The sequence below is a fragment of the Oncorhynchus clarkii genome, chromosome 1 (assembly GCF_045791955.1).
Source record: "Oncorhynchus clarkii lewisi isolate Uvic-CL-2024 chromosome 1, UVic_Ocla_1.0, whole genome shotgun sequence".
In the NCBI taxonomy this organism is placed as follows: domain Eukaryota; kingdom Metazoa; phylum Chordata; class Actinopteri; order Salmoniformes; family Salmonidae; genus Oncorhynchus; species Oncorhynchus clarkii.
The window spans coordinates 53,834,552-53,855,744 of NC_092147.1; the positions used below are offsets into that span (position 1 = coordinate 53,834,552).

Genomic DNA, 21,193 nt, shown 5'->3' on the forward strand with positions numbered 1-21,193 from the left:
TCTCGCTCTGCCCCTGAACAAGGCAGTTAAACCACTGTTCCTAGGCTGTCATTGAAAATAAGAATTTGTTCTTAACTGACTTGCCTGGTTAAAGAAAGATAAAAAATCTGAAGGGAATTGAGGTTTGATTTCAAAGTCCCTTTTTATCAATCTGGTGAGAAATGTATCAGGGTACTCTCACATTGCACTGTATAACATCACACTCTATTTTGGTTCGCTGAGTCAAACTCACCCTAATCTCTTCCTTTGATTCTCTTCCTCCATCTGCCTGTCTCTCAGAGCACTCGTGGAAGAGTTTGCAGTAGCGTTGTGATGTGTTGGCTTGGCAACATATTAAGAGGCACGGGCCTCAGGAGAGGGAGGGGTGTTAATTGGTGTTGAACTATTTATCAGGTCCAAGCGGACTTTCATTACTTCATTAACATCAGGAATAAACATCAGTACTGGACGTCCAACAGGAGACCCAGCACCACTTTCTACAGTCAGGGAGGGCACGCACTGGAGCATCAAGTACTGGAGCCTCAGCCACTACAAAGTTATTTTTGCTTCGAAGTTGATTGAAGTGTATTCTGTCTTGTCGCTGCTCAGTTTGGCTGTTTTTCAGTGATGTGTTAACATGCTCGCTCCTGCTTCTTGGTTCTTGTCCAAAACAGAGGGACTGCTAGCTAGGCCTGGCACACATCACAGATGACACTCTGATCACTCTGATTATATTAGCAGTTGTGACATGCCAGCACATATGAGAATGTCTGAGACAGGAGGGACATTAGGACTGGCCTATTCTACTATCTCTGGTCTCTTTCTGGCCAATGGCAATCTCTGTCAGAGTAGGGAAACAAGCTGCAGGGTTACTGATGCATCTTCTTCTCTCTGTTTCAGCACCTACGGAATCGCCATTGAGACCCAGTCTTGGTGAGTGCATTTTTTCTTGCATGTTTATATGCTATCAACTCAATCTTCTGTGGTCATACCAACATCAACAACTTTGTTATTAATATTGGACCCTTCCCTGTCATGTTTTTTATCTCCTAACCTTGGTTTTTGTTTGTTCTGTGTGTAGCTGAGATCCATGGGAACCATGCGGTGCTCCGTGATGACTTTGACTCCAACCTGCATGGAGAGCTGGACCCCAGAATTTGGTAGGTTACATCAATCAATTCATCAATCAATCAATCAATCAAATGTATTTTATAAAGTCCTTTTTTGTCAGCAGTTGTCACAAAAATGATTACTAAAGCATACTTTTTGTGTCATTTTGTCACACTGTGCAATTGAAGAAGACAAAAATGTGTTACAAAAACTACAGTAAGGCATTTTATTCATATCTAAACCTGCATAAATGATCTTCTAATGTACTCTCTTCATCCATCTCTTTATCTTGCTCCCCCCAGGTCAGAGTGTAGTAACTGTGAGGTAGGAGAGCAGTGTGGGGTTCTGATGCATGGCAGAGCTGTCACCTTCTGTGAGCCCTTCAGAGAGAGAGAACTGGTAACTATGACCGCAATACAACCACAAACTCAACCACTCCTCTATCCATAATTACAACCACACTATGACCTCAACCACCTAGTTTTTCACAACCATAGTGGGAACCACAACCACATTATTAATGAACACAACCACAACCACATAATACTACAACCTACAACATATCAGATCATACCAGAACCACAAAGACACTAGAATGCTTCCACGTATCTGATAATAATCACGTTAACTGCCACTATTTCCCTGTTGCACCATATGAGAGACAGCGAACGGCTGTGTTTAGTGTGTCTTGATTCTATTTGCTTACTCTGATAATAAGCTTTTACAGAGTATCTGTCAGCCTTCCAAGTGTTTCATGCAGCTGCCTGGCACTAGTTCAGTCAGTACACACAATGATGCATTCCCCACACAGAACACACACACACACAGAGCACACACACAGAGAACACACAAACACACACTGACGAAAGCCCTTGCATCCTTAGCTCCATCTAGGAATTGTATTGTGATTAGATATACAGTGCCTTGCGAAAGTATTCGGCCCCCTTGAACTTTGCGACCTTTTGCCACATTTCAGGCTTCAAACATAAAGATATAAAACTGTATTTGTTTTGTGAAGAATCAACAACAAGTGGGACACAATCATGAAGTGGAACGACATTTATTGGATATTTCAAACTTTTTTAACAAATCAAAAACTGAAAAGTTGGGCGTGCAAAATTATTCAGCCCCTTTACTTTCAGTGCAGCAAACTCTCTCCAGAAGTTCAGTGAGGATCTCTGAATGATCCAATGTTGACCTAAATGACTAATGATGATAAATACAATCCACCTGTGTGTAATCAAGTCTCCGTATAAATGCACCTGCACTGTGATAGTCTCAGAGGTCCGTTAAAAGCGCAGAGAGCATCATGAAGAACAAGGAACACACCAGGCAGGTCCGAGATACTGTTGTGAAGAAGTTTAAAGCCGGATTTGGATACAAAAATATTTCCCAAGCTTTAAACATCCCAAGGAGCACTGTGCAAGCGATAATATTGAAATGGAAGGAGTATCAGACCACTGCAAATCTACCAAGACCTGGCCGTCCCTCTAAACTTTCAGCTCATACAAGGAGAAGACTGATCAGAGATGCAGCCAAGAGGCCCATGATCACTCTGGATGAACTGCAGAGATCTACAACTGAGGTGGGAGACTCTGTCCATAGGACAACAATCAGTCGTATATTGCACAAATCTGGCCTTTATGGAAGAGTGGCAAGAAGAAAGCCATTTCTTAAAGATATCCATAAAAAGTGTCGTTTAAAGTTTGCCACAAGCCACCTGGGAGACACACCAAACATGTGGAAGAAGGTGCTTTGGTCAGATGAAACCAAAATTGAACTTTTTGGCAACAATGCAAAACGTTATGTTTGGCGTAAAAGCAACACAGCTCATCACCCTGAACACACCATCCCCACTGTCAAACATGGTGGTGGCAGCATCATGGTTTGGGCCTGCTTTTCTTCAGCAGGGACAGGGAAGATGGTTAAAATTGATGGGAAGATGGATGGAGCCAAATACAGGACCATTCTGGAAGAAAACCTGATGGAGTCTGCAAAAGACCTGAGACTGGGACGGAGATTTGTCTTCCAACAAGACAATGATCCAAAACATAAAGCAAAATCTATAATGGAATGGTTCAAAAATAAACATATTCAGGTGTTAGAATGGCCTAGTCAAAGTCCAGACCTGAATCCAATCGAGAATCTGTGGAAAGAACTGAAAACTGCTGTTCACAAATGCTCTCCATCCAACCTCACTGAGCTCGAGCTGTTTTGCAAGGAGGAATGGGAAAAAATGTCAGTCTCTCGATGTGCAAAACTGATAGAGACATACCCCAAGCGACTTACAGCTGTAATCGCAGCAAAAGGTGGCGCTACAAAGTATTAACTTAAGGGGGCTGAATAATTTTGCACGCCCAATTTTTCAGTTTTTGATTTGTTAAAAAAGTTTGAAATATCCAATAAATCGTAATAAGTCGTTCCACTTCATGATTGTGTCCCACTTGTTGTTGATTCTTCACAAAAAAATACAGTTTTATATCTTTATGTTTGACGCCTGAAATGTGGCAAAAGGTCGCAAAGTTCAAGGGGGGCGAATACTTTCGCAAGGCACTGTATGTAGCCCCATTCCCCAGCTATTAAGAACACTTAAAGCCCCACTGCCTTTATCCTCTAACCTGTGATATATGTACCCTCTCTCCTCAAGACCTCTGTACCTCTCAACACCACCACAGCCTCTGTCCTGCAGTTTGCTCTTGGTGAGTAAAAAACACAATGTACGCAATCAATCATATAATTTTACAGTGCCGTGAAAAAGTATTTGCCACTTTCAGATTTTCTCTATTTTTGCACATTTTTGATACTGAATTATCAGATCTTCAACCAAAACCTACTATTAGATAAAAGGGAATCTGAATGAACAAATTACACAAGAATTCCATAGTCCTAGCTAGCTGCCTATCAAGCTAGCAGGGTTTCTTGAGGGCTTGAACGCATCCCGCGACGCGGTTAGCCATTGTGGCTGGGAATGCGGATTGTCCCGGGTTTGTGGCCGTCTAGATCACTGCTGTTTTTACATTTTAAATATTCCCTGTGACCTGCCCTGTCTGGAGTAACAACATAACTTACGTTGCTAGAAACCATGACCAAGACCAAAGCCAACGGGAGTTCAATTGAGGACAGTGGTGTCCTCTATCACAGGTGAAGGATCTTTTAAATTAACAAAAAAGTTGTTACAACAACAAAAAAATAGCTTCAAGTGTTTTGTCCAAATACTTGTGGATTCAACTAATAAAAGAATGGACGACTTGACCAGAGAGTTCCAGGACCAGAAGAACAGCTTGCAGTTCTCCCAGGATCAGCTGATTGAGTTGAAACAGGAGAATGGCAAGATGACAGCAATCTGTAAGTCATTGAGAGATGACATCAGTTATGTGTATGAATCCATGCCAACAATGATGGATAAATCTCAAGGGATTGCCCATGGTTGTGGGCATTTGTGTTCATGTATACTGATGATTCAAAAATATACATATCAGTAACCAAAGCTAATGAACTAACTGAAACTAATTGAAACTGAAATCCACTGATGATTAAATGCACTCTTTCCGCATTGTGAATAGGAAAAACCCATATATTCACAAAGAATGAATGACAGGTTGTTTATCCTTTTGCGTGTAGGGGGCAGTATTTTCGTTTTTGGCTAAAAAACGTACCCATTTGAAACTGCCTATTTCACAGCCCCAGAAACTAGAATATGCATAGAATTGTCAGATTAAGATAGAAAACACTCCAAAGTTTCCAAAACTGTCCAAATATTGTCTGTGAGTATAACATAACTGATATTGCAGGCAAAAACCTGAGGAAAATCCAATCAGGAAGTGCCTCTTATTTTGAAACCTCTCTGTTCCTATGCATGCCTATCCTCCATTTAAAGGGATATCAACCAGATTCCCTTTTCTATGGTTTTCCTAAGGTAGCAACAGGCCTTAGACATAGTTACAGGCTTTTATTTTGAAAAATGAGCGAGAAAGATCACATTGCGTAAGTGGATAGGTGGGGGCTCTCAGAGTGAGTTTTGCGCAACAGAGTAAAGCGGCCATTGTTTCTCCCGGTCCTATTGAAAAACCTACACACCCGGTTGATATATTATCTATTATATATTTTAAAAACAACCTGAGGATTGATTATAAAAAATGTTTGACATGTTTCTGTGGACATTATGGATAATATTTGGAATTTTTGTCTGCGTTGTCGTGACCGCTCTTTCCTGTGGATTTCTGAACATAACACGACAAACAAAGGGAGGTATTTGGTTATAAAAATAATCTTTATGGAACAAAAGGAACATTTGTTGTGTAACTGGGAGTCTCGTGAGTGAAAACATCCGAAGATCATCAAAGGTAATTGATTAATTTGATTGCTTTTCTGATTTTCGTGACCTAGCTAGTTAATGCTTAGTGTACATAATGTTTTGTTATGCTATCGATAAACTTTCACAAACGCTTGGATTGCTTTCGCTGTAAAGCATAACTTCAAAATCTGAGACGACAGGTGGGTTAACAACAATTGCTAAACTGTGTTTTGCAATATTGCACTTGTGATTTCATGAATATGAATATTTTTTAGTAATATTATTTGACTCTGGCGCTATGCAATTCAGTGGTTGCTGATGACAATTATCTCGCTTAAGGGATGGGTAGCGTCAATTATTCATGCAAAATAGATTTGGGGTTTAAAATTAAATTAAGCTGATTTTTTTTAGGGGTTTAGTGAAGTCGGGTCATTTTTAACCCTTAGGACAAGGGGAGTATACAAAATGTTAAGACTACACAAGGAGTAAAATAGGTGTGTTTTATGTTGTCCTTTGCTGAAGCTTGAATTGTGTGCCGTGTGTATTTGTCTTCTGAGTAAGTTTTCGACACTTAGTGTTTGTTGTTTTCCCAGTGTTACTGTGATCCTTCTGTTAGTGTTACTCAGTAAAGTATAATGTATATCCTTAACCACTGATTTCTCATCTGGTCTCTTCTCTGCACCTGTGTCCAACCTCACCATATCACAGAAAGCTTCTGCCTCAACATGGACCCAGAAGAGATCACCCAGATCCAGAATGCTTAAAACCCAACAAGTAGCACTAATTGGGTGGCAGCAAGAACAACTCTCCCAAATATCAGAGACCCTCCGGGCACTTACCGATTCCCTCCAACCACAGTCCAACTCCAGCCCAGGAGGAGCTAATAGCCAAGTCTCATCACCCAATGTTACAGGCGTCACCGTAGTTCCTGCAGGGAACCTGGACCGGGAACCCAAGATTCCAGCCCCGAGCAGTGTGACGGCAATCCGGGAGGATGCAATGTGTTACTCATCCAATGCTCTCTGGTGTTTGAGCTACAACAGCGGTGTGGGAACAGCAGCCACCACCCTGCAGCTACATATTAGCCTTCACTGCCAAGCTGCGACGAGTCTTCGACCACCCAGTTGGCGGACGAGAAGCGGTCAGCTGACTGTTCAACATCTGCCAAGGGGCCAGACCAGTGGCTGACTTCACCATTGAGTTCCGCATCCTCGCCGCCGAGAGTGGCTGGAATACGGAGGCACTGGTCACTGCTTTCCACCAGGGGTTGTCTAACTTCATCAAGGATGAATTAGCTTCTCGGGAACTGGGAGAGGACCTCGACTCCCTGATAACGCTGGCAATCAGGATCGACAACCTCCTCCGAGAACGCGTGAGACAGCGCTTTTTTGACAACACCCCAGTATCTAGGTTTCCTGATCAGCCCAGTCCCCCCAAATCCAGCATTGAGGAGCCCACAGGAGCGTGACTGGTGCATGCTCGAACGCTGCGGCTTCTACTGCGGAGGTCTCGGCCATCTCCGTGCTACCTGCCCAGAGCTGACGAGAAACCATGGCTCGCCAGGACAGGGGGCAACCCTGACGAGCTGTGCAGTTACCTCCCGGCTATCCAATCACCGTCTGTTACAACCCGCAACCCTCCACTGGGACAACCGTGATATCCAGATTCAAGCCTTTGTGGACTCCGGGGCCACTGGTAAATTTATTGATGAAGACTTCATCAGAGAATTACAACTCCCCTGCGTAAAATGTCCCATTCCTCTGCAGATTCAAGTCGTCAATGGATGCCCATTTGGCTCCGGTCAGGTGGAATATCAGACCAAGCCCGTTCTAATGCAGGTTGGGGTGAACCACTCTGAGACTCTTTGTATTCTGTTGATCAGTACTCCCGGGTAGCCCCTTATCCTAGGGTACCCCTGGCTAGCGCTACGTAACCCACTAGTTTCCTGGTCCATGGGACACCTACTAGACTGGGCTAAGGCCTGAAAGACTATATGTCTAAGACCCCCACCAAGAGCCTTGCCGTGTCCTCCTGCATCCCTTGAAGACTAAGACTTTTTCGCTCTCCCTCCCGAATACTTCAATCTCCAGCAGGCCTTCAGTAAGAGGCAGGCCGTCACCCTTCCCCCTCATCATCCTTACGACTGTGCCATAGAACCTCTACCCAGCGCCTCTGAATCTGAATCAGAGAGATGCAGGGGGCTGCCTTAATCGACATCTACGTCTTCAGTGTCTGAAGGATGAAGGCCTGCGTCCCTGCATCGATTACAGAGGGCTGAACCAGATTGCGATCAATAATCGTTACCCCCTAGCCCTGGAGTTGTTCCAAGTGGCCCAATTCTTCACCAAACTGGACCTCCGCAACGCTTACAATCTGGTGAGAATCAGGGAGGGAGATGAGTGGAAGACTGCCTTTAACACCCCAAGTGGCTACTATGAGTATTTAGTCATGACCTTCAGATTATCGAACTCACCGACAGTCTTTCAAGCATTGTTCAATGACACCCTGAGGGATTTGTTGAATCTTTGTTTACCTCGACGACATCTTGATCTTCCCCAAGACCCTTCCGGAAAACATACTGCACGTTCGCCAAGTCCTGGGATGACTCCTGCAGAGTCAACTATATGTCAAGATAGAGAAGTGTGAGTTCCACGTATCCCAGGTTTCCTTCCTGTGTCACATTATCTCAACTGCAGGTATTAAATGGAGGCTCAAGTTTTACGTTACCTTATCTTCATTATTGTCCAGTCGTGTAGTCGAGTGCAGCAAGGAAAGAGTCCCCTAATCCGTACAGTAAAAACGTACAGTATTATACAGTGCCCTTATTGCATGTTGTATATTGCTCAAGTGAACAGCAAACCTGGTTTCAAAAAATATAAAGCAACACCTCACGGCACAACACCTCTCCCCTATTTGACCTAGATAGTTTGTGTGTCTGTATTGATATGTAGGCTACGTGAGCCTTTTGAAGAAAAAAAAGATGTAGTTGTGTCCCTGTCTATTAATGTTCTATATTATGTCATGTTTCATGTTTTATGTGGACTCCATGTAGAGTAGCTGCCGTTTTTGCAATAAAATACAAAATACTTATTGCATTTATTTTATAGACAGGGTTACACAACTCCAAATGCCCTTGTGTGAAAAAAGAATTGCCCCCTTACACTCAATAACTGATTGTGCCACCTTTAGCTGCAATGACTCCAACCAAACACTTCCTGTAGTTGTTGATCTCTCTCTCTTACGTCGCTGTGGAGGAATTTTGGCCCACTCTTTCATGCAGACCTGCTGTAACTCAGTGACATTTGGGGATTTTCAAGCATGAACTGCTCGTTTCAAGTCCTGCCACAACATCTCAATTGGGAATAGGTCTGGACTAATTTGTTTATTTTTAGCCATTATCATGTAGACTTGATTGTGTGTTTTTGATCATTGTCTTGCTGCATGACCCAGCTGCACTTCTGCTTCAGCTCACAGACATATGGCCTGACATTCTCCTGTGGTAACACTCTATGTAATGAACGTTTATGAAAAACTCTTACACTACTCAGAGAGGTCTTGCATATCTTTAGCCAACACACTGAATGCTTTTGTTGTTTTTCCTCTCTGCTTTCCTCTCTCTCTCTCTCTCTCTCTCTCTCTCTCTCTCTCTCTCTCTCTCTCTCTCTCTCTCTCTCTTTCTCTCTCCTTGTTTCTCCCCTTTCTCTCTTTCTTTCTCCTATCATGGTAAATTCAGACCTGGAATGCCACCCAACAGCCCGTGTCAGGCAGATGGAGTTTTTAGACACTTCATATTTTTCATGTCCATTACACGCATCTGTGACAGTCCCACAGGAGAGCAGGAGAACAGGTTGCAGCGATCCCCCTCTCTCTTACGTTTTCTCTCTCTCTTTCTCTCGCCCTTTCTCATTTGCTTACACTCTATCTCTCTCTCTCTCTCTCTCTTTCTCTCTCTACCGGTCAGCCAGTCAGTCTGCATGGCCCTGTATGTACTCATAAATATGAAAGAAACATACAGTGCTGTGTAGGTCCGAGGTTAGGCCCTATGGAGGTTGGGGGAGGGGGAAGATATTGGGACCATTAGTGACCTCTGACCTGTGACATCTTAGCCCCTCTTTCCTCCCTCCCCAATGCCCTGGGAGGGGTGCACTCTAGCACCTCTATCCCTTCATCCCTCCCTTGTCCATGCTCCCTTAGTAAAGTAGGGCTGAAGCTCCTTTATAGCATGCATCAGCAGTACCACTCCCTCCTCTCCCCTCTCCTCTCCCCTCCTCTCCGCTTCTCTTCTTTCCTCTCTCCATCAGCCTGTCCGCCTCCCTGGGCACCAACTGCTAAGCAAATCATTTCTATTTAACACTATTTAAAGTATAATTTCTACATGGCTGGGGAGGGAAGGAAAGAGGAAGGGAGGGTAGGAAGAAGTGAGGAGATAGAGGAAGGGTGGGGAAAGAGATGGGGAGGAGGGAGTGAGGGGATAGAGGAAGGAAGGAAGGAAGGAAGGAAGGAAGGAAGGAAGGAAGGAAGGAAGGAAGGAAGGAAGGAAGGAAGGAAGGAAGGAAGGAAGGAAGGAAGGAAGGAAGGAAGGAAGGAAGGAAGGACATTTGGGACACAACCTTAGCATGGCGTTAATACACAGAGCTGTCCACTCATGAAGTATCACTATGTAACTCTTTTCCCTCTGTGTGTGTGTGTGTGTGTGTGTGTGTGTGTGTGTGTGTGTGTGTGTGTGTGTGTGTGTGTGTGTGTGTGTGTGTGTGTGTGTGTTTCTCTTTCTAGGTTCAGGCACATGTAGATTCAGTTACTCCGACTCCAGCATCATCGTGGCATTCAGTCTGAACAAGAACAACGGCTCCAATGACTGGATCACCCTGGAGAAGATCAGGTCTCTCTCTCTCTCTCTATCTCTTTCATCATCTCTCTCTCCCTCAATCCTTCCCTATTCACACAGACATCCCCTCCCTTCCTCTCTTTCTCCCTTCCTTTCTCCCTCTCCCTCTCTCTCCTCTTCCTGCTTCCTTCCCTCCTCACACAGACATCCATCTGTCATAAACACCATGTCTTCTTCTCTTTTTTCGCTCTTTCACACCTCCCCCTCTCAATTTGTCATTACTTTCCTCTTCCTGTAATATTTTCTTCTCTAGTTGTTTAGAAACACTCTCTCCCCCTCTTTAACTCTCTCTCTCGCTCTCTCGCCCTCTGTCTCTCTATCTCTCGCTTCCTCTCCCTCTCCCTCTTTTATTTTTGATGATAATGTTTCGTCATTTTTTTCCCAGCAGCATGTTAATTGCATGTTCTGCTTTATTGTAAACACGGCCCCCCCCCCCCCCCCCCCCCCCCCCCCGCGCGCCCATGCACACACACACAAACACAGATACACTCACACATACTCTCTCTCCCCCACACATGCACACCTTCCCTTACACCACTCTACACACACACACACACACACACAATACACACACACAAGAAACACACGGATTCAGAGCTTATATATATCATATATCCTCTCCACAGAGCTCCAACTAACAGCAGTACAGTAGTCCACCTCCTGCCCCTGCCAGTGCACTCCAGGGGAGATGGGGTGCGTGTACGCTGGTCCCAGGAGGCCCCCCAGGGACCCGAAGGCTACGAGTCGTGCTGGGGCCTGGACAACGTACTCCTGGTCAACGCTGCTTACATACCTCCTCTACTGGAGGATAATCTGGACCCCCCAGACACGGCCAACTGGCTTTTCTTCCCTGGGGCTACCGTTAAGGTACCATGTTTTTCTTCCTCTTTTTCTTCCTCTTCTTCTTCAACTGTTTAATGGCAGTTTGCGAACCATCTTTTTAGACGAGGTAAGGTAATCAAGGTAATCAAGTTGCCCTCACCAAAATACTGTTGCTTACTTACTAGGACCAGGAGGTTTTACCGGTCAGGTCGTGGTCAGTGTAACACTTCACCATGTACAAGACCTACAGAAAAGTAATACGTTATTGCCATACTGTCATCTGTATTGATGATATTTGACAGTGTCATTTCACTTCCTTCTTTCCCAGCGTGCCTGTCAGTCAGAGGGCAACACCCTGTATTTCCATGGCAACAACGAGGAGGGGGTGGGCCACACCTTCGCCTCCACCAGAGACATTGACCTCCACCGAGAGGAGGGTCGGAGTTACTGGGAGGAGGACTTTGAGAGTCTGCCCACCAAGTGAGACATAATGATGTCATCATCATCTCCATCTATCTGTCTCCATAGCTGTGTGCGAATACCAATACTAACATACTGTATACTTAATGAGTATATACTGCATACTACAGTAAATAATATTAGTTCATATTAGTATACTTGAAACGAACAGTATCGTTTTAGTTGAGCGTACTAGAGCTTGGCCTGTCTAGAAGTTGATACTGTTGCTAGGCAACCTTTTGCTAGCTTGTTAGTTCAACATATTCCTAGTTAAAAAATATATATGATTTTGGGTGTGTTCGTAAATTTAATAGGGAGTGCCAGATTACGTGCTGGGCGTTCGTAAATCCAGAGCTTTGAAAGATTGTCCAATCATAAATTCAGAGCGTTTCGCTCTTGGAGTGTTCAGAGCGCACACTGGACGCTCTGGCCGAGGAGTAGGGTTGATCCGGGCGTTCAATGGCAGTCAAGCAACCAAGCTAACGTTGGCTAGCTACTTCCAGAAACAAATGAGAGAACTGCTCACTGACCATTTTACTTGCTTACCGTCATTGTAACTAGCTAACATAAAGGTACATACTGTTCTAATGCTATGCGGTTCATAAGGATAGCGTGGCTAACAAATTGTCAGCCAACACAACATGTAACTTCTTTGAAAAAGTTTTACTTTATTACATTTTTCAAAATGTTCTCAACATTTGTCATTATTAGTTAAAGAAATGAATTTGTATCCACTCTCGTCGGATTTCGGCTGCATATCTTCTTTCATTTTCTTCAAATCTGAAAAAAGCCACGCCGTTTTCTGAGGAATTGCATTACGGCCCTAAAAGCACTGAGAATGTGTGGCATACTAACTATATCCATACTATGACCAATAAGCATACTATATACTCAATTTACATAACAAATAGTGCGGTTAGTATGAGTATTCGAACACAGCTCATCTCTCCCTTGCTATATCCTTTCACATATCAAAGCGTTCTTTCATCATCATCATCATCATGGAAGTGCTTTTATTCTGGCCTTTACCTGGGTCTTGGAAACTGAATATCTGTCACTCACCAGGCTTATCTCATTCCCATCATTGTGTCGAGAATATCATGTATTTGAGTTCAGAGGACTTGTCTATGTCAGTTGAAACCTGTCTTTTGTCGTACGTGTGTCATCTCTCATGCGTCATGCGTGGCTCAAGCAGATCCTGCTGAGGATTGGAACAGGTGTCACCTCCCTGTCCATACTCCATCTGTCACACACACAGGGAAATGTCATCAGTACTGTGAAGGAGAGACAGAAACTGCTGAGACAGGATTGCTATTCCAATGTAACCCTTCTCTCTCTCTCTGTGTAGCTGGGATTTCGAGGGGGCAGTGAATGGGACCCAGGGTAGGGAGATTAAGTCAGGCATGACCCTGGTGTTTAACCCTTCTCTCTCTCTGTGTGTAGCTGGGATATCGAGGGGGAAGTGAATGGGACCCAGGGTAGGGAGATAGAATCAGGCATGGCCCTGGTGTTTAACCCTTCTCTGTCTCTGTGTGTAGCTGGGACATCGAGGGGGCTGTGTATGGGACCCATTGTGGGGAGATAGATTCAGGCATGGCCCTGGTGTTTGAGAGGGATGGAGAGAGGAAGATGTGTACTCCCTACCTGGATACCACCTCCTTCGGAAACCTTCGGTTCTACTTCACCATGGGTAAGAACCACCTACCACTGACACAGACTCTTTCTCAATGATGTAAATACCTGGCCTCTCCTTGCCTTCTTTGTACTGACCTGTTGAGCTTCCACTTTATTGTTTTCATCTGTTAAGTCTTTTCCAATCAGTGCAGATGAAGGGGAGGGACAAGGAGTGGACAAATATTAAAAACATTGAGAAAGAGGCCTATTCTCTGTTAGCTAAGCTGACAGTATTTTTATGCTTGCAGCCAAATATTTTCCTGACAAAGAAAGCATGCTTGTCTGTGTGTTTCCCTGCAGGTGGTGGAGAGTGTGACCCAGGAGAGTCCCATGAGAATGATGTCATCTTGTTTGGTAGGTCAGAGGGGAGACGAGACCTTGTGCTGTTGGATACCCTGCCATACTCCTCTTATAGGGTGAGACTACACACATAACATAGACCTGCTCCATCTCCTACACTAGGCTGCTCTATGAACTGAGCAAATTCAAACTGTATTTTTCATGTTTAGCTAGCTAAATGTAAAATATGTTGCTCCACCCAGCTCGAACCATTTTTAATTCCTCAACTGTGCTTCATCTCCTCTCCCCTCCCTCTCTCGCTCAACTCACCCCTCCTTTCCTCACCCTCCCCCTCTCCACCAGACTCCGTCAGTAGTGTCAGTAGCCTTGTCCACAGACCTCCAGACCCCCATCACCCAGTTCTGCCTGGAGCAGCGGGCACATGGCGGTGCCAACCGTCACGTCTGGGCAGTAGACTTCATGCAGCTGCTGCCTGTCCTTCCTGGCACACATACCCATGTAGCACAATTCTCCATCAACCTGGGCTGTGGGTCCTACCAGCCTGCCAACAGGTAGGATATGATACGACCAGGACTCAAACCTGGGTCCAACCCAGTACCTTAGCCGTTCCGTCAAGAGATCGAACCTCGCTACAATATGATATGATACAATATTGAGGTGTCCATTTCCATGGGTGCAAAGTTTCTAACTTTTTTGTCTTGTTTTTAAATTTATATTTGCATAATTTTGAAGTGTAGATAAGATTTTTCTATCTCTTTGTTAGTGTGAATCTGGAGTTTTCCACTAATCACGGTCGTTCCTGGTCGCTGCTCCACACAGAGTGTCTTCCAGATTTGTGTGCTGGCCCCCACCTACCACACAGCACCATCTACTCCTCAGACAACTACAGCGGGTAGGCACCACACACACACACACACACACAAACACACACACACACACACACACACACACACACACACACACACAGAGATTAGTGTGTGTTCATAGAGATACATTTAATTGCTACTAGTGTTGTATTTAAAACTATGTTTCTACCAATCTACAGCTGGACTAGGATCTCCATCCCACTTCCCAACGCTGCCTTGACTGAGACCACACAGTTTCGCTGGAGACAGAGTGGCATGGGTGCTGGCAACATGTGGGCCATAGACAATGGTGAGAACCTTACACACACTAGTGGTCCTATGTGCCTCATAAGAGCATGGGTCTGGCGATGCTAAATTGAATGGTTCAAATCCCTTAAAGATTAACTTTATATAACTATATATATATATAACTTCTTATCTCTCTCTTATTTGTGTGTATATCCAGTGTACATTGGTCCATCCTGCCTTCGTTTCTGCTCTGGCAGAGGACAATGCTCCCGCACCGGATGCAAGTAAGAACAGAACTTAATGAATGAACAATACTGTGTATCTTGAATGAATTATTCTCATTCTCTTTTATTGCTAATTCATCATGTCTTTGCGCTAAGATCGTGATCAAATTATTTTATTTTTATTTGCATGTATTAATCTATGTATTATTTTCTGTATCTGGTTCCATTCCCATCTCTCTCTCTCTCTCTCTCTCTCTGCTTTTCTACTTTGCCCTTCTCCTTCTTTGTCTCTTTTTTTCTCTCTTTCTGTCTCTTATTCTGCCTGACTTGTCTCCCTCTCTCATCCCAATTTTCCTCTCCCTCCCACCCTTTCCTAATATTTTCTTCTTCTGTCCCCATATTTTCTAACCTCCATACATTTATGTCCTTCCCTCCATCTCTCCTCCCACTCTTCCTTCATACCCTCCTCTTGCTCTCCTCCCATACCCTTCCCTCCCCGCCCCTCTACTCCTGTAGGTGTGACCCAGGGTTTAGTGGTCCAGCATGTGAGCTGGCATCCCAGACATTCTCTGCCTTCCTGTCTGAGGGTTTCTCCTCCCCCAGACTCTCCTCCTACCACAGGTAAACTAAAAGGAGAACGTGCTCAATGATAGACAGTCAGACGGACGGACTGACAGACACACACACACACATGTTGAACGTTAAGCACTGTGTTACATTGCTATTAGGAAAATGTGCTATTGTTCCTGCCAAAAAACTATTATAATTGTCTGAACATTCTATTTTGTTTACATTTTATGTTGCATTACTAGCTTCTCTGGAGTGTGAACTGATAAGAACAGCCCTATTAAACAGGTTGTGAAGGTCTTTATCTCCTCCTTCCACAGTTTCTCCTCCCTGAGGGGAGCGGAGGTGAGTTTCGGCTGTGGGGTTCTGGCCAGTGGCAAGGCTTTGGTCTTCAACAGGGACAGCAGACGACACCTGGTGACCGCACCGCTCGACAGCTCTCAGGCCAGGTACAGTACTGGGCTAGGGACACACACTCACAGGTGCTTGCACATACTCATGTATTACTGTACGGGAAAGAAAGGGGAGAGAGAAAAATAATGATAATGTCTTGCAATTTCAGTCAATGTCTATGAATGAGACTTGGAGGTACATATGAATATTCACATTTACACACCTTTGCTAATGGTCAGTTTCACAGAATACATTATACTGGGATCATATCAGGGTTCATCTCATATCCTCAGCAGGCATTCTAAACTCTGATTACAGTTTTTTTCGATTGCTAAACGACAGTGGACACAACTGGAGTCACATGTGCACAACTCTAACTACAGTCTGCACAGCAGCAGTTCATGTGGACCAAACTCTAGTTCGTTTTTCATTGCTTGAACACAGTTTTCAAAACTCTACACACTTATCCCATGACTTTAACCACAACCTGCACAACACTGTGGATTTACAGCACTTTGTTCAAATGCTAACACACTGCTGTCAAAACTGTGAACCACACATTCAAAACGGAATAGATTTCAGCCTTGTGCCTTTCAGACACTGCTGATTGCAATTTCAGCTGAAAGGCTAAGCAGGTGTCTTGTTTTAGACTTGTTAGTGAACACACATACATATTACAGTATATATAGGTAGAGCTCAGAAAGACTCATTTTGGAAATGGAACAAGGAAGATGGGTTCGTGGAGGGAGAAGGGTGGCAGGGAGAGGGCGGATGCGTGGAGGAAGACAAAGAAGACAAAGAGCTGTTATTTCAGATGAAATAAGGGCTACACTTATAGACCATGTCGTGAACCATGGTCTCTCATTGAGAGAGGCAGGGTTGAGGGTGCAACCCAATCTGCAAAGATCCACAGGGGCATCTGTAATGCAAATTTTCCAAACAGGTGAGAGTTACATCCTTACAGTAAATGAAAACATTACAGGACTCTATTTTGTATTGCAATTATAGAATATTTACACAGATATATATTACAGTAAGTTTGACTGTAAAATATATTTTTACAACAGGACCCAAAGGCTGCCCCCAACAGGGGGAAGAGGAAAAATATTTTCAGATGCGCAGGAAAATGCTATTGTTGACATGGTTGTTGTCAACAATGCAATAAAACTGCGGGAGATTCAAGATAGAGTGCTGGCTGATAATGATATATTTGAAAATGTTAATTCTGTCAGCACAACAACTATTGCTCGAGTCCTAAAGAAACACCAAGTTACAATGAAACAGTTATACACTGTACCGTTCGAGAGAAACAGTGAACGGGTAAAAGAGCAAAGATACCAATATGTCCAGGTAAGACGTCTGAGGTTACGTACACAGCTATACAAAATATTTACAGTAAAAAAAACACTAGCATTTCTACAGTAAAACTGTGCACTTACTGTTTTTCAGAGAGTAATGGAGGTGGAAGCACTGGAAAGACCACATTCATTTGTATTTATCGATGAAGCTGGATTTAACCTTGCCAAAACACGGTGCAGAGGAAGGAATGTTATAGGTCAAAGGGCCACTGTGGAGGTTCCAGGCCAAAGAGGGGGAAATATCACCATGTGTGCTGCAATGGCCAATGATGGTTTGCTTCTCAACACACCACTCATTGGCCCATACAACACAGAAAGGCTTATAGCTTTCCTATAACAGCTCTATGCTCAGCTAGTGCCAGCAGAACAGGGGGAGCCAGTAAGAAACCCCCAAGTTTTTGTCATAGTTTGCGATAACGTTGCTTTTCACCACTCTGCAGCTGTCACAGATTGGTTTGCAGCACATCACAGATTTATGGTTTTGTACCTGCCTGCATATTCACCCTTCCTCAACCCAATAGAGGAGTTTTTCTCTGCCTGGAGGTGGAAAGTTTTTGTTCACCACCCACATGACCAAATGTCTCTTTTGGAAGCCATGCGTGCCGGATGTGAGGACACGAGTCCAGAGGACTGCCAGGGATGGATAAGGCACTCCAGAAGGTTCTTCCCCAGGTGCATGGCAAGAGAAAACATTAGATGTGATGTTGAAGAAAACCTGTGGCCTGATGCTAGAGAGAGGCAGGATTAGCCCCTCAATTATTTGTTCGAATTACAGTATGTACTTTTAGTTTCTACCTTTTTTTTCTCATTACTGTAATTCCGTAAATTACTACAGACTATTGAATCAAACTGCTAATTTTCATTTACCTTAAAGAATTGTTATGTTCTAAAAAAATTTATAAATCATGTGAAAGAATGTCACTCTTTTCTTTGAAGAAAATATTACTTTGTATGAAGTCACTGAAATTGTTCAAACTGTAAAGATGAAAAGTTTGTATTTTCTGTATTGGTGTTTGATGCTAGTGTTTTTACTCTGTGTGTTCTGAGTGACAGTGTGTGTTATTTCAGTGAGGGTTGTGCATAGTGTTTGGCTGCACTGAGCGTGTTTTGAGCCATGTGTTAAGAGTTGTGTTGCTTGGAATGAGTTTTGCAGGTGATGTGAACTGTTTAGCTCAGGTGACTGTTGGTAGTGCAGACTGTAGTTAGAGTTTTGCACATGTGACTCCAGTTGTGCCCACTGTCGTTTAGCAATCGAAAAAAACTGTACTATTGAAGAAGTTCCAACAAGTCACCTCTCTCCTCTCCTCTGTCACCTATTCCCTCTTTCTCTCCTTCCCCCCCATCCCTGTGGTGTGAGATGGATGGGGACTGTAGATGAGAGGAGATTTGAGGGGAAAGGAAGAATGAAAGAGAGTGAGGAATAGAGTAGGAGAGAAGGATAGAGAGATGGCATCTGTGTTTGATTGATTATGCCTTCTGTGGCTCCCTGTGTGCCACTTGACGGCCATATTTAATACCACTTTCCTCTCAGACTGAGTGAGCCAGAGGAAACTGGGCTGGTGATTAGAGCCACACTGAGCCAGAGCCAAGGACAGAGGGAGCTGGAGGCTGTGTGTGTGTGTGTGTGTGTGTGTGTGTGTGTGTGTGTGTGTGTGTGTGTGTGTGTGTGTGTGTGTGTGTGTGTGTGTGTGTGTGTGTGTGTGTGTGTGTGTGTGTGTGTGTGTGTGTGTGTGTGTGTGTGTGTGTGTGTGTGTGTGTGTGTGTGTGTGTTGATGAATAGTGCAGCATTCTGGGTGCTACCATCTCTCTCTTCCCTAGTTGCTTATATGTCAACTCTCAGAGACACATTGTGAGAGGAAGGTGAAAACATGTCTAAATGTGTCTGACTCTCCCTCCCTCTCTCTCGCTCTCTCTCTCACCCTCTCTCTCTGACTTTCTCTCTCTCTCCCCACACTCTTTCTCTCATCCTTCTCTTCTATCTATTTGTGTCCTCATTCGTTTAATCATCTCATCCATCATCTCATCCTGCCACCCCTCCTCCTCTCCCTCCCTTCCTTCCTCCATCTGTGTCTATTTGTCTAACTTCCTCTCTCACCACTCCTCTCTCTACCCCTCGACCCCCTCTCTCCTTCTCCATCCCCCTTCTCTCCCCCAGGTACCTCCAGTTCACTTTGCGTCTGGGAAGTCGTAGCATCCTGAGCTCCTGTCCTGCCCCTGACCAACCAGGAGAAGGTGTGTTGCTGCACTTCTCCTCAGACAATGGCATTACCTGGATCCTGCTGCAACACTATGCATATAAGGGCTTCCACGAACCCAGGTACTGTACTAGAGGGGGTGGGGGGCTGGAGGTGTGTGTGTTTCTCTGTGCGCGCATTTGTGACACAGTCCTAAGGCGTCTAATGCTGTTAACACACATATTTCTTGTGCTAATGGATGCCTGGTGCTGAGAGGAAAGATGTAACCCACAGGGACCCATTTAGTACTGCCTACTGTGTGTTGTAATGACAAACGGCTACACACACACACACACACACACACACACGCGCAGAGCTGGGCCTGGGCAACCTAGAGAGCTCTTCATCAGGGGGCAGAAGGCTGGGGGCAAAGTGTCGGGATAGAGGTGTGAATGCACATTGTGTGTGTGTGTCTGCTGAGAAGAGGTAATTGAGTCCATAGCTGTGTGGGTTATAGAAGAGCACCATCCAGACCTAGTCAGTCAGAGCCTTGCTAATGTGACTCACTCCATCTGGACTGTTTGGATTATTTTGAGAACATTGATAACACTCCATCCCACACCCTCTCCTTCCCTCCATCTTCTCTCTCCACCTGCCCTTATCTCATTTCTCCATCCCTTCCTGATCCTCTCTCCGTCCCTCCATCCTCACTCTCCACTTACCTTCCCCTCCTCCCTTCATTCTCTCCCCTCCATGCCTCCTTCCTTCTCACCTCTACAGGATTGTATCAGTGGAGTTACCCCCCGGTGCCCGTAGGTTTGGGGTGCAGTTTCGTTGGTGGCAGCCGTACCACTCTGGGCGTGGGCATGACGTTTGGGCAGTGGATGAGATCACTATGACCTCTGTGCTGTTCAACACCATAAGTCTGGACTTCAGTAATGTACTTGATGTCACTCAGAGTCTGGGCTTCTACCTGGGGCACGTCCAGCCCTACTGCCAGCACGACTGGACACTCAGGTATACTAAAGACAAGCGTTTCTCATTTTCCGGCCTACAGTACTTCCCATTATCTTCAGGCGGAGAGAGGTTGCACCTTAGAAGGTTTCTGTACACTGTCATGTGGTGCTGAACTACATACTTGTAGTTATGTCGCAGTCCATCTCAGTGGTGCTGAATCGTTGCTATTATCTTTTTTGGGGGGGCTTTTACGCTATCGGAACAAAACACAACCTACTATCCCGGGGTATAGTGTCATCACAAATATTGTATGTACCTGTGTAATCTACTCAAATACTGCTAAAAACATTACCAACAGCTTTACAGGTATTGGTAAAAACCATTCACCTCTGCTTCAGATTGAGGTTTGATTGAGATTGAGCCAAGATATGAACTTTTTTCAGGCCCCTGTTCCAGTAGACACTATGTGGATAAGTAGTTCTATGTGTTGTTAATGTGTGTTAGCTAACCGTTTATTGTACTGTAGTTTCTCAGGAGAGCCCAGCCCAGGCTCCAGTATCCGTTATGTGGAGACCCAGTCCATGCAGATTGGAGCCTCCTACACACTGCAGTTCTCATTGGTCATGGGCTGCGGCAGAGACCCCTCCCCCCACATCGACACACAGGTCCGCCTGGAGTTCTCCACCAATCATGGCCTGACCTGGCACCTGGTCAAAGAGGTGAAGAAGTAGTGAAATATAATGAATGATCAACAATAAAAGGCACATATGCATTGAGTGCCCAAAAAATGAAGAACACCCCTCCTTTGCCCTAAGAACAGCCTCAATTCGTAGCGGCATATGGACTCCACAAGGTGTCAAAAGCGTTTCACAGGGATGCTGGCCCATGTTGACTCCAATGCTT

The 21,193-nt window shown here is 44.6% G+C and overlaps 1 protein-coding gene across 1 annotated transcript in view; it reads left to right on the plus strand.

Moving 5' to 3' along the window:
- Nucleotides 1-21,193, plus strand: part of LOC139408865 (reelin-like) — a 280,233-nt gene that overhangs the window by 168,864 nt on the left and 90,176 nt on the right. Inside the window, exons 5-22 of the mRNA XM_071153271.1 lie at nt 880-912; nt 1,061-1,139; nt 1,392-1,488; nt 3,737-3,788; nt 10,157-10,262; nt 10,895-11,135; nt 11,419-11,570; nt 13,088-13,239; nt 13,524-13,639; nt 13,866-14,074; nt 14,287-14,415; nt 14,569-14,678; nt 14,835-14,901; nt 15,358-15,462; nt 15,729-15,857; nt 19,315-19,476; nt 20,114-20,350; nt 20,817-21,009. Coding sequence (XP_071009372.1) covers nt 880-912; nt 1,061-1,139; nt 1,392-1,488; nt 3,737-3,788; nt 10,157-10,262; nt 10,895-11,135; nt 11,419-11,570; nt 13,088-13,239; nt 13,524-13,639; nt 13,866-14,074; nt 14,287-14,415; nt 14,569-14,678; nt 14,835-14,901; nt 15,358-15,462; nt 15,729-15,857; nt 19,315-19,476; nt 20,114-20,350; nt 20,817-21,009 — 2,369 coding nt within the window. The remainder of the gene's footprint in view (nt 1-879; nt 913-1,060; nt 1,140-1,391; nt 1,489-3,736; nt 3,789-10,156; nt 10,263-10,894; nt 11,136-11,418; nt 11,571-13,087; nt 13,240-13,523; nt 13,640-13,865; nt 14,075-14,286; nt 14,416-14,568; nt 14,679-14,834; nt 14,902-15,357; nt 15,463-15,728; nt 15,858-19,314; nt 19,477-20,113; nt 20,351-20,816; nt 21,010-21,193) is intronic.